This window comes from Quercus suber, unplaced genomic scaffold (assembly GCF_002906115.3).
Source record: "Quercus suber isolate HL8 unplaced genomic scaffold, Cork oak 2.0 scaffold_247, whole genome shotgun sequence".
Classification (NCBI taxonomy): Eukaryota; Viridiplantae; Streptophyta; class Magnoliopsida; order Fagales; family Fagaceae; genus Quercus; species Quercus suber.
Genome location: NW_027069703.1, coordinates 107,067 through 121,145, shown reverse-complemented (window position 1 = coordinate 121,145; position 14,079 = coordinate 107,067). Strand labels below are relative to the sequence as shown.

Genomic DNA, 14,079 nt, shown 5'->3' with positions numbered 1-14,079 from the left:
TAGTAATAATTTACCACTTAGACTTTATTGTAAAATTGTTATAAAAATATTATTTATTATAGCACTGTTTTAAAATTATAAGTTAAAGCTGATTCTTTGTGTTTGACTTTGGGGGCATTACGTTTCATTTAAGATTATTTTAATCTTTTATATGTGTAGTTTGTCACTTTCAGTCTTTGACAGCAACAGGTTTGCGTTAATTTTGTTTAACTTTTATATAGGTTCGTATTTTACAGACCCTTTTTAGCGTTTTTCAACCTACACGCGAAGTATACTTTTACGTACAAGAAGTTTGTAAGTGTAAGACACGCTTATATACGAGAAACAATAAAAATTTCTGCAAAAGGAAAAAAAAAATTGCGAGAGTGCGTACTCACTTTTTTTTTTTTTTTTTTTAAGCTCAAGGACAGAACTAAAAAGCTACAGTAATAAGATGTTTGCACATGAATGCGCGTTGTCAGAAAAAAAAAAAAAAAAAAAAAACAAAACCTCTGTTGTGACCCACGCCGAGGACCTGTTCGTCCTCGGCATTCTAAGGATAACTTTCGAGAGGGGACAAGCTCAGAGCAAGCTGTCACATTCGCACTTAATGCATTCACCTAACCCCTCTGGCCGCATTAATGGGGATATAACCCCTTGGCAGGGCAACGTTGATCAGAGTGAACCACTTGAGTACTGATAAGGCCTCTGATGGGACGGACGGCCAGAAGAAAGGCAAATGGATGATCAACAGATGGAATAAGGAGATAGGCAGATGGAAACTATATAAGAAAAGCAAGTAAAGTAAGAAGGGGGGTGGGGGAAAAAGAAAGAAGAAAAGGGTCTCCTCGGCCATGGGCCGAGGAGCATCCCCTCATTTGTAAAGAAAACTCTTAGTATTTTTTATAAAGAAAGTTCATGCATGGTGATCGACGGCCAGCACCTAAACCTTTAACCCACTCTCTATAAATTTATTGTTTGGGCTTGATTGGGCTGAAAACCCATTCGTACTTAGGGTCAATCCAAATTGAGTCCCTACAATAAAAATTCATTTATTTTTTGTATCACTCTCATCTTTTAATTTTTAGTTTTATCCTTTATGTTTTGTATCACTCTCATCTTTGTATTTTTAGTTTTAATAAGGTGATTCATTATTATCACTATGTCTCTTATCTTTGTTTATTGGTACATTTTCCTCTTAAAATAAGAAGTTTGAAACTAAACCTAGATATTGAATTTGACTAACATGATATCTCGTTTGTTTAATAATTCTACCAAAAGTTACTAAGGATATAGTTAATAAATAATGCAATTTATTGGACCATAAAAAAAATTTGACATAATTTACTAATCACCAAATTTGGCTCTTTATATATATATATATATAACGGCATAATTTACTACTCAAATTTTGACATAATTTTGCATTCTATTAGTGCAACATACTTTCACTGATATCACCACCTAATTCACTTTTTGTTATAAATCAATCACAATTTAACACTTCAACAACGGTAAAAAATGTTATGAAATTTATTGTGTGCTTATTGATAATTTGATATACTAATTCATATTCGAATACAAAAGGTGGGATTGGTTTTTCACAAGAAGTTATTTTGCCTAGTCCAAAAATCTTAGATCACAAGAATAGACAAAGTCGGTTAAATTTTATTTGTTGATGTTCTTCCAATCCTCTACTAAATATTTCCTTATATTAATAATTACTATAAGTATTAAATTATATATTCTAAAACAGATAAAAGGGTATAAAATTTTTTATTGAGATTTACCATGCATTGCTCAAATAACTAACTAGTGTAAGATTCGCAGTCAAGTGCCTTCCATTCCCATAAATTTGTTTTTTTTTAGTATTCGACCATTTTTAACAACTTGCAAGTTAGAACCTTATTTAAGCATTAAGATAATAAGGGATTACACAAAAAATTTCCCTTGCCTTTATCAGAAGAAAATTATTTACTTGTGACATAATTGTTGGTCAAAAAATTCAATTTATATACTTTAAATTTTTGGTAAATTGTTATTTTCGTTCATAGAGATTAGGTCTTGACATTTTAATCCTTAAACTCTAACAAATCTATCAAGTTAGTCCTCCTGAAGTCTTGTCCATTACTATCTACAAAACTACCATTAATCCGATAAAACACTGTTAAAGGTTTATGCGAACAATGACAGATTTATTACTTTTTATATACGGTAAAAAACGAGATGACTAACTTGATAGAAATGTTAAATTTTAAGAATTAAAAGGACAAAAAAAAAAAAAAGAAAAAAAAAGAAAAGAAAGAGCTTTAGGACAAAATTAACAATCTACCCAAACTGCCAAACATAAAGGATACAGGGTAAAATTAAACTTTAACCTAGTTGATTAATCGACAAGTTTATCCTTATCCTTCAAATCCACATTTATCCTTATCCTTCAAATCCACATATATACGTAAGACCTTACATCAAACTAGCGTACACATTCTTTATTCCGCCTTACCGTTAGCTTTTTCCTTTGAAAAAATTTTGTTACTCCCTTATAGTAAGCATGCAGCATGCTTAGCCTATACTAATTTGCTATCTTATCCAATCTCTTATGTAATGAATTATAAAACTATTCATGTGTGTTATTAAAATAAATCGTGTGGCCCATTAAAAAAGTTATGTGATTAAAACAATACATAGACGGCCTCTTTAATTATTAGCAAGATAATTATAAACATGTTTAGAACCACAATCTTTTCCTATTTTCTATGCCCCACTTAAATATACCCATGAGCTATGCAAGTGATTAACCCAATTACCTTGTAGGTATTGAAAGCCGGCCAAAGAAGGAAACTTTATCAACGCTAGAGTATAAAGTACGTGACAGTCCATTCCTTGCATGAAATTTTACAAGCCAAGGGAATTTGCATGCAATCATTTCATAAGCCAAGTGGTCTTCTTGGACCATGGACTTATATATATACGCAGGCATTTCGCAAGTTTTTTCTAATAATCACTTAAATTAAAAGGCATTGTCGAGAGAGAGGCGTGAGGGGAGGAATCAATTAGTTCAAGATAAAAAATGTAGATATTCTTAGAGGAAAAATATAATTGAAAAAAAAAAAAAAAAAAACCAGATTTGACTGCTAAAAAGAGCTGAAATTTTCAGCACACTGTTGACATAATTTTGAACTACAGCATAGTTGAGTTGTGTTGTTCTAGGTTATCAAGACAGTACAATTGAAGCAACTACCACATTTTGAATTTGCTCTTTTTACCAACCCTCAGTAATTAGAGCCAAAAAGGTCATTCAAGATTTTTTTTTTATTTTTTTTTGTATAAATATGGTTCAGGCAAATGTATATATTTCTGTTTTAATTCCCTTCTTAGGAAACCATTGTATGATCATTCCCTCCATGCATCTCAGAGCAAAATTGAAAGAAAAGAACAGCAATTAACATCGGAACTTTAGCCCATACCCTGGAAGAATAATGGACAAGCTTGTGAGCGCATTTGGATGCGTTTTACTAATTTTTTATTTGCTCACAGTGCTGTAGAAAATAAAGGGAAAAGTTTTTTTTGGGCCAGCTAAAATAAGCTCAAAAATCCTAAAAAGTTGGCTTCTTTTTTTTTTTTTTTTTTTTGCACTTGCCAAACGCAAGTGTTTTTAAGTCCAATTTGTCCAAAAGAATAAGGTACTAGGGTGGTAAATTATAGCCACCATAATGCATTGGATAATTGTATAAACCGGGTCCCCTGATTGTATCTGCAGGATCACATATTGGCCTATCATAATAACCAGGTATCCTTTCATAATAACCAGGTCTCCTAAGTGCATCCCTAGGGTAATCAGGAAAAACCTATGGGTTCATATGTACGTCAGGCACAGGATGGCCTGACAAACTATAATGTCTAGCTGATGTGTCGAAGTATGGAGCATCTTGATCCATAAACAAACCTGGTGGATGCCAATTAGGGGGTTGCACAGAGTGAAAAGCAGAAGTGGCACCAACAGCATAGATTTGTGGAGCCTCTCTTGGAACTTCTGTCCTACGACGCTTACTTCCACTGTGTTCTTGAGGTTCAGAATTTGGAGTATTGCCAGAAGTTAGGGTGGATGGTGCAGTGGTGGCAGTTATCATGGTTGTTGTAGCAACACATTTCTGCTCAGTATGCTGTGGTCGAACTTGATTAGTTTGTTGAGGATCCATCTCCGACCCCAAAGTTTTGGGACTACAGTTTGTTTGTTGTTGTTGATGCTGTTGCAGTAATGTGTCTTTGGATCTAGTACGAGGTTCATTTTTGACATTGGATGAGTCATACTCACGCTTTTTCTCTGCCTGCTGCTTTTCCTGTTCCACAATGTGTTTTTCAAGGATTTCATGAAAGTTTTCATCTTCAAGCTTGTAAATTTCAATCCAGCTGAGTACAGCTCTTAAAGCAGTTAACTCTTCGCTTATCCCCTTAAGCTGTAAGCAATATATGCACAATGAAGGTGGTTGGACGTTTGACCAAGAACATACAAACATAAACAGAAATGGGTGGAAAAAATACCTGAACTGGAAGTGACTTATTTCCTTCCTTGCATAAGTCCTCCGCTTTTCTTTTGGAATTCTTCAAATGATCATTTAAAAGAGTTACTATTGGCAAATTGTCCACCAGCTCCAGTGCACAGATATATTTAATAGCTTCTAACTGCTGCTCTTCTTTGATATGATTTTGAATGAAATCTATTACATTTAATAATGGAACTATTAGCATTAAGAAATTACCCTTAAATGGACTAAAATGCTTAAATATAATTAGTGCAACAACGTCTAAGAATTATCCCTTTCCAACAACCTTTTCAAATCCCACAGAAGTGGGAGCATTGTATATTGGGTATGGCCATTTTTTTAATCAGTGTAACAATGATGACAATAATTGCAGCAAAGATAAATCAAAGACATAAAAAGAAAATAAAAAAGAAAGGAAATCCCAAATATCACATGGCAGATAGAAGAAAGAATTTAACTACTGGAAACCCTCTTTTTCATGAAGAGAAGATATCTTTGCTGAAACTAAATTAAAACCACAGGAAGTAAAACCCATTTTGGTTCTCTATAAGATTTCTTGCATAGCATGGTAATATTTGACGAAATGCAATATCATCACAGGGAAAATAAGTGGTGTTTATATTAACTTTACATCACATTTAAGCACCACTTCAAGTGATCTAATAACAGTTCAGATAAAACTTTTCACCCCTTCAGGTTCTTATTACATGTCCTAAAAACTTTCCTTTCTAAATTTCTCAATCATATAAGTCGGTTCTTCCATCTTTGATTCGAACACATTACAAATTCAAATGAGAAAGTTTTAAAAATATGCGAACAGAATTTAACACAGATGATTTATGGGTACAGAGAGAGAGAAAGAGGGGGGGAACTTACTAGGCATGATATCTGTCAGGCCAAGGACCCGACATAAATCAGGGATCTTTTTACGCCAAACATCAGTATCCAAAAGACGAAGAACCTCATTTGCATAAAAAGAAGAGGCCAACCCATAGGCTACTAAAAATTGCAGAAAGGCCAGGACCTCCAAAGGATCATCTCTTTTCTTTTTCAATCTTGATTTCCAATCATTTGCAAACTTTGTGGCTTCTACTTTCACCAGAGGCTTAATCTGGGGCGAAACTCCTATTAATTGTTTCAACAATAAAATGAAGTTTCTAGAAACACACAACTTAAAGCCTTCATCTCCCCTTAAGTTTGAAGGATAAATTCCCATTATTGCATCCAAAACAAGCTTATCTGGATCCAGAACAGATTGAAAAGCATCAGAAACTTTACTTCGAATTGAATCATACTCCACTTGCTTGTTAAGTAATGATCTCAACGTCTCTCCATGCACATTGACAGATAAACATTTAGGATCCTGCTGAGCATTCACGGCTAATGAAGCCGCTCTGCTGTCCAATAGCGAACTTTCCTTTGACAATTGTGCACTCTTTACATGGGAATGAACGGTGCAGCTCACTAAACAAGTAAGACAAAAAAATTAACATTCAACAGAAAATGTTAGCGATTGGATTAAGGGTATAAGATTTTTGTATTCCAAATATTAAACAACAGTTCATGACCATAAAGTGCCTGGGTTTTACTCTTGATATCACTCAAATCATGCAAAAACGCTGAAGAACAAACAGGAAATATTCTAAAGCCACTTCAACAAACAGGAAAAATTCACCTTCATAAAAGCTAATATTTTTCATTCCATTAAGCAAAAGAAAAGGAAAGAAAAGAAAAAGAGGTGCAAATGGTTTTGTTAGTCATTCTCGCAACCATGCAAGGCATACACAAGTATTCTTGTGATGACCAAAATATCATTGGAAGCATGAAAATCTATGCCAGGAAAAAGGACAGGACCAGATAAGTATGCTATTTAATGTGATGTCAATAGAATAAGCACACTGAAACAACCTTCTTAAACTAACAATCACCCTTCACATTGAAACCAGGACCTAGAAGTTTAAATGGCCTAAGATATTGTCTGTCAACACCAGACAACATCTTAGGCCATTTAAAAAGAAGCCTGTGAACTTAGAAAATTATTGCATGCATTTCTATAACTGGAAGAAGAAAGAAAAGAGAAGATAGCAGCAACAAAAGTTCTTGTCTTCTTCACTTATCCAAAAATATATATATATATATATCAAGAAGAAGAGATTAAAGCCAAGTTCCATGTTTTATATTCCTTTCTCAACTTGGGTAAGTAGAACGAGAATTTAAGATGGCGAAACCATACTTTGCCTCTCACGAAAACTCCTAGCAGCCAACAAGAATTCTTGTAAAACAAAAAGCAAAAAATAGGAGAATGTAATCAGAATTTCAAACTGCATAACATAATGAACTTAGCCAAATGTATATCTCTAGCAATAATGATATGTATGAGGAATCTTTTGTTAAATCTGGTACTCTTCCTAGAAATACCTGCATATGCCAGTTTCTATTAACCTTGCGATTAGGAAGGAGTGGCCATGCCACTAAAGAAGCTTGAGGCTTGAAATTCTATGCTTGCTTATATTCTCAACAAGACTTCATTGTGCTTTTTAGCATTTTCTAAACAAATTTTGATTAATTAGATTCCATATTTTCTATAACTTTAGGGATATATATTTGAACATTTATCATTTATAACAAAATTTTAATTTACTTTACAATCCATCGCACAGGTTTGCAAAACACTTTCAAGTCAAATTAAAACATAGGTGAGGAGGGCAAGCTACATGAAGCCCAATTTTCAGAAAATTTACCTGGTGCCATATTATCAATACCAAGGATCTGACACAATCCAGGCAACTGTTCATACTCAGAAACTTTCTCCAAATACATTATGAGTTCATCATCATCAAAAGCAGAGGCCAATCCATAAGAAGCTAGGAGTTGCAAAAACCCCAAAACCTCTAGAGAATGCTCTGTGTCCACCCTCATCTTCGCCCTCCACTCAATGGCCAATCTCATTGCTTCTTGTTTCACGTCGGGTTTGATACTTGGTGAAAGTTTCAACAACCGCTCCAACAACAGAACACAACTCCCTTGAACAATACTCTCATCAAACTCCACGTCTCCCTTCTTCAATCGCGGAGGGTAAAACCCTTCCATAGCATCCAAAACAAACTTTGCAGGGTCTGATGACAATCTAAGAGCAGTAGCCACTTCAAGTCTCATCGAATCGTGCTCTTTCCAACGCTCATTTAGGAATAATTGCAAGCTCTTTCCATCCATAGTTACACAAAATCGAAGACTAGCAGTAGAAGATTTATTAACCACATTGTTAACTGGAAAATCTTCTAAGGGCTCTGTCTTTACTCGGGAATGAACGGAGTCAGCGAATCTTTTCTCTCTCAATTCAAGCTCTTTAATCCGCTTTTCAAATAGCTTCTCTTTCAACTCGAGCTCTTTAACTCTCTCCCCCAATTTATTCTCATTCAATATAATTTCTTCTGCTCTCTTCTCTTTCACTTCAAGCTCTTGAATACTCTCAGAATACCACTTCTCTTTCAAACCAATATCTTTCAATCTCAACTCAATGCTTTCCTCTCTCAATTCAAGCTCTTTAAACCGCGCTTTGAACTGCTTATCTTTCATCTCGAGCTCTCTAAATCTCTCTTCAATTTTCTTCTCTCTTAATTCAAACACCTGATTCCATTCCTCCAATTCCTTCCAACTTTCCTTCAATCCATCCTCTTTCACTTCAAGTAGCTTCTCTTTCAACTTGAGCTCTTTAATTCTCTCCCCCAATTTATTCTCATTCAATATAATTTCTTCTGCTCTCTTCTCTTTCACTTCAAGCTCTTGAAAACTCTCAGAATACCACTTCTCTTTCAAACCAATATCTTTCAATCTCAACTCAATGCTTTCCTCTCTCAATTCAAGCTCTTTAAACCGCGCTTTGAACTGCTTCTCTTTCGTCTCGAGCTCTCTAGATCTCTCTTCAATTTTCTTCTCTCTCAATTCAAACACCTGATTCCATTCCTCCAATTCCTTCCAACATTCCTTCAATCCATCCTCTTTCACTTCAAGCTCTCGAATTCGCTCTGCATACTGCTCCTCTTTCGCCCCTAAACCTCCGGAACGCTCCTCAATCCTCTCCCTTCTCAATTCAAGCTCTTTAGACTACTCCTCAATTTTCATCTCTTTCAACTCCAATTCTTTCAAACATTCTCCCAATCTCTTCTCTTTCGCTTTGAGCTTTCGAATACACTCTCCATACCGCTTCTCTTTCACCTCAAAATCTCTAGAACACTCCTCAACCCTCTCCTCTCTCGATTCAACCTCTCTAACTCTCTCTTCCAAGTTCGCCTCTTTCAACTCAAATTCCTTCGAACACTCTCTCAATCGTTCCTCTTTCGCCTTGAAACCTCTCGACAACTCCTCAACCCGCTTCTCTCTCAGTTCAAGCTCTTCGAACCGCTTCTCTTTGGACTCGAGCCCTTGCACCTGTTCCAGGAGAAAACGACGCGCCGTATCGAAGTGGTCTTCCAGATCCTTCCATTGAAGCGAGAACAAAAGAAACGAAGACGAAGAGCTGTGGATTTGCTCCAGCGTTTTCCGGAGAGTTTGCTTCTTCATCTCCGCCGCTTCCAATTCGCTCGAGATTTTCCCCATTGCAAAACACAATTAAATACAGAAAACCTAACTATTATATCTACATGCATTCACATTGTGTATGTATGTAGCACTGTATAAGATGAAAGACAAACAGAGAGAAAAGGAGGGAAAATAGAGAGACTTTATTGTATAGCAAATTTTCTCTGGAGCCAATCAGGGTTTAATGAGCATGTGTTTTTCGTGGTTAATTTGCATAATCTTTGCTGGATATTTACTTTATTACTCAACCAAGGAAATACAAAATTGTTTGGGCCTAGCCCATTGGGCAATGAGATGAACACTGTATTTACAACCAAAAAAAGAAAAAAAAAAAAAAAGTGCTCGGTATGTTCATTTAAAAAAATGTGTAAAAATTCGTGTGACAAAAAAAATGTGTAAAAATATATGTAATATTATTTAAAAATTAAAATTATATGTTTGAGTGGGTGTACCAAACAGGGCAGAAATATTTGCAAAAAAATTTAGCCTAATACAAAATATCATCGTATATGGCCTTCATACTTGAGTAAGAGCAACCGTATCAGTTAGTGTAAAACTTTCCTTCTATTTTACACTAAAAACTTATTTTTTTTATTTTATATATTTATTTTTACAAAACACTCACATCAATTTATCTATTCTACCGTATATTTTATTTAAATAATCATTTTTCTCACTTTTTTTTTAATTTATATTTTATCTCAAACTCTCTCTCTCTCCAGTCACGAGACCCTCTCTGAAACTTCTCTCTATTCCAACAAACTCACTCCTCTCTGAAACATTTATGGCATGTTTGGATGGAGGGGGAATGTAGAGGAGTAGAGGGAAGTATAGTAATGTTGGTTAAAAATAAGATAATTTTGTGTTAAATCTACTATACTCTACTTTACTCCTCCTCCCTCCCCCTCAATCCAAACGGGCTATTAGAGTATCATCTTTCAATATTATATTTTTATTATAACCTTTTCTAGCAGCACACGTGATGGCACACCAAGCTATTTCGGTTTCCCCTAACAAAGAATTCTCAATTCCAATTATGCAACAGAAATTTTCTCTTCACCTATTGTTGCATCAAAGTTTAACTTTATCTAGTTGTTTGAGTTAATTTTCTTAAAATAAGCTCATTTAATGACTTACATTATGATAACCGATAAGATAAGATCATGTGGAATAAGAGTGTTTTAAAAAAATTTTGATTTATATTAAACTTTTAATTTTTTTTCCTTGAAATTTCAAAGTTTATATTATTATTTTAAAATTATATTTAATTTGTTATAAAATTAAACCTAAAATTTAAAATGTATTTTTTTTCCTTTAAAGAAAAATGATATTTATTTTCTTTAAGTTGTGTGAATTGCTGAAATATATTTTTCAATTTTTTTGAAAAAATTTGTCCAACCTCAAATTTTTGTCCTTTAAATTTATAAAGTTATAGTTCATCATAAGAAAATTAAAAAGTTATAAACTTCATTATTTTTTTTCTAGGTTGTGCTAACTTTTTAACATTAAATGTTATTCAGCTTGTTATTATGTAATTTCCTTTTTAAAAGAAAATTTATTATACTTTAGAATTTTTAAATTTAAGGGATGAAAATGAAACTTAGATTAAATTTTGAAGATAGAAAAGTACATTTGTATTTTTTTAGAATTTTTTTTTTATAAATGAATATTATATATTTGTTTTGGAAAATTTAAAACCTTTTTTTAGAAGAAATTAATTGTGTGAGTTCATTAATAAATAGCTATTCAGACTGAGTTCATTAATAAATAGCTATTCAGAGTAAAATTAATTTAAGTTTTAAAAAATATTACTCTAATGATAATTGAAGTTATAAATTCAAATTTATGAAGAAACAAGTTATGAAATACTTAACATTAAATGAGAATTTTGATTTAACAAGAGCCATATAATACTACAAGAATATTGCTGAACTAAATCATGATTTTTCCTGATACTATAGTCTACCATAGTTTTGTAATACTAGGCAGGGGTGGAGCCAAAAATTTTGGTTTGGGGGGGCCAAGTTGTGATGTTAATATATTAGTTAAGACAAACCTCTATACACACACATATAAAAATTAATTTACTAAGAGAATTTATCATCTTCTAAATTTTATTGGGCATACAAAAGTCATGTATTTCTTCTATTAGACATGTACAAAAATTTATCATTTTTTACATAGTTTAATTTGTTAAACCTCTTAAATTATATGATTTTAATATAATTTCTCTTTCTTTTAAGAGCACCATTGAAATGAGTCAAAATTTGAAGAGGACTAACTTCAATTTTTACATTCTACATTTTTTAAAATGTAAATAATATAAATAGTATAAAATAATTTTTTAAAATTTGGGGGGGGGGGGGTGTGGGGCTTGGCCCCCCACCCTTGTGTGTGGCTCCGCCACTGATACTACGTGCTAGTGCTACAACGCTTCAAAGTGTTACGATACCTAGTAAAATATATAATTACATTTTTAAAAAAAATTGGGAGGGAGGAGGGGAGGGAATCAATAATAAATCCTTTATGTTCTGTATCACTCTAGCTCATTTTTAGTTTTAATAAAGTGATTCATTATCATCAATCATCATTATGTCTCTTATCTTTGTTTATTGGAAGTTTTCCTCTTGAAATAAGAAGTTTAATATTTGTTTATTAATTCTACCAAAGGATACTAAGGATATAATTAACAAATAATGCATCTATTGGACCATAAAAAATTTGACTACCCAGAATTTGACATAATTTACTACTCAAATTTTGATATAACTTTGATTCTATAAAAAATGTTATGAAATTTGTTGTGTACTTATTGATTTACTAACTCATTTTCAAATACAAAAGGTCAGATTGGTTTTTTCACAAGAAGTTATTTTGCTTAGTCCAAACATCTTAGATCAGAAGAATTGACAAAGTTGGTTAAATTTGATTTGTTGATGTTCTTGCAATCCTCTACTAAATATTTCCTATTATTAATAATTACTGTAAGTATTAAATTATATATTCTAAAACAGATTAAACATAGAAAGTAAAAATTTTTGTTGAGATTTACCGTGAATTACTCAAATTACAAACTAGTGTAAGATTTAGAGTCAAGTGCCTTCATTCCCATGACTTTGTTACTGTTTAGTATCCAACCATTTTAACAACTTGGAAGTTAGAACCTTATTTAAGTAGTAAGATAATAAGGGATTACACACAAAATTTACTATGCCTCTATTAGAAGAAAAATATTTACTTGTGGCATAATTGTTGGTCAAAAGTTCAAATTATCTCCTTTAAATTTCAGTAAATTGTCATTTTTCGTTCCTAGAGATTATCTTTTGACATTTTAATCCTTAAACTCTAACAAATCTATCAAGTTAGTCCTCCTGTAGTCGTGTCCATTACTATCTATAAAACTACCATTAAATCCGACAAAACACTGAAAAAGTTTTATGTGAACAATGAAAATTTTATTACTTTTATATACCGTAAAAAACGAAAGGACCAACTTGATAGAAATGTTAAATTTAAGAATTAAAATGAAGAAAAAAAAAAAAAAAAAAGGCTTTAAGACAAAATTAACAATCCACCCAAACTGCCAAACACTAAGGGTGAAATTTAAATTCTAATCTAGTTATTTGCAAGGCTTTGCTTTGAATCTACAAATATACGTAAGCCCTTACATCAAACTAGTGTTCACATTCTTTATTACATCTCACCATTAACTTTTTCCTTTGAAATAATTTTGTTACAGCCTTATAGTAAGCGTGCAGCATGTTGAGCATATACTTACTCGTTAGGATAAAATTTGACTCCATACCTATTTGACCCTATCTTTTCTAACTCATTACATGATAAATTATGAGACTATTTATGCATATTAATTAAACAAGTCAAATGGACAGTCTCTATAATTATTAGTAAAGATAGTACTAAACATGTTTAGATGAATGACATTTTCCTATTTGCTATGCCCCATTCAATATACCCTTGAGTTTAAACAAGTGAGTAACCCACATGTTACCTAGTAGGTATTGAAAGCCAGCCAAAGAAGGAAACTTCATCAGCACTTCAGCAAGTAGAAGAGCCACCATTGTCCACCTCTTGTGTATAAGTACGTGGCATGTGTTAGTCCATGCATGAAATTTTACAAGCAAAGGGTATTTGCATGCAATCATTTCATAAGCCACGTGGTCTTCTTGGACCATGGACTTCTTATATGCAAGCATTTCGCAAGTCTTGTCTAATAATCACTTAAATTAAAAGGTATAGTCGAGAGAGAAAGAGAGAAACAGAGGTAGGGCTAGGAAACAATTAGTTCAAGATAAATTATAGACATTCTTAAAGGAAAAATATAATTGGAGGAAAAAAAAAAAAAAAAAAACAGATTTGACTGCTAAAAAGAACTGAAATTTTCAGCACTCTGTTGACATAATTTTGTACTACATTATAATTGTAATTGAGTTAAGTTGCTCTAGGTTATCAAAGCAGTACAATTGAAGCAACTAACACATTTTAAATTTACTGTTTTACCAAACCTTCAGTAACTAGAGCCAAAAAGGTGATTCAAGATTTCTAATTTTTTTTTTTTTGGGTATAAATATGATTCAGGCAAATGTATATATTTCTTTTTTACTTAAGGGTACCATTGTATGATCATTCCCTCCATGCATTTCACATGGCAAAACAAAAGGAATAGAACAGCTGTCAACAAGTGAACTTAATACTATACTTTGTAAGTAAAGGACAGGGTTTCACAACTCTGTGAGGAAACCATTGCATAATCATTTCTTCTATGCATTTCATAGAGCAAAATTGAAGGAAATGAACAGCAATTAACAAGTGAACTTTAGCCTATACTCTGTAAGAATAATGGACAAGCTTGTGAGTGCATTTGGATGCGTTTAACTAATTATTTATTTGCTGAAAGTGCTGTAGAAAATAAAGGGAAAAGTTTTTTTGAGTGGGGGGTCAGCTAAAATAAGCTCAAAAA

The 14,079-nt window shown here is 32.9% G+C and overlaps 1 protein-coding gene across 1 annotated transcript; it reads right to left on the bottom strand.

The window, feature by feature from the left end:
* Window positions 1-3,644: 3,644 nt before the first annotated feature.
* On the bottom strand, window positions 3,645-9,119 carry LOC112004127 (FRIGIDA-like protein 5). The gene is made up of 5 exons (XM_024036345.2): window positions 8,739-9,119; window positions 7,265-8,627; window positions 5,400-5,987; window positions 4,522-4,697; window positions 3,645-4,436 (listed from the first exon to the last, which is right to left on the bottom strand). Exons 1-5 carry the CDS (start codon window positions 9,117-9,119, stop codon window positions 3,828-3,830), a joined length of 3,117 nt encoding a protein of 1,038 aa, XP_023892113.1. The 3' UTR covers window positions 3,645-3,827.
* Between the last annotated feature and the right edge of the window lie 4,960 nt (window positions 9,120-14,079).

Coding starts and splice junctions, on each gene's coding strand:
- LOC112004127 (XM_024036345.2), bottom strand. CDS start 9,119: ATGGGGAAAATCTCGAGCGAATTGGAAGCGGCGGAGATGAAGAAGCAA. Junction 8,628..8,738: donor AGTGTTCTAGAGATTTTGAG/GTGAAAGAGAAG, acceptor ATTGAGGAGTAG/TCTAAAGAGCTTGAATTGAG. Junction 5,988..7,264: donor TATTGATAATATGGCACCAG/GTAAATTTTCTG, acceptor TTACTTGTTTAG/TGAGCTGCACCGTTCATTCC.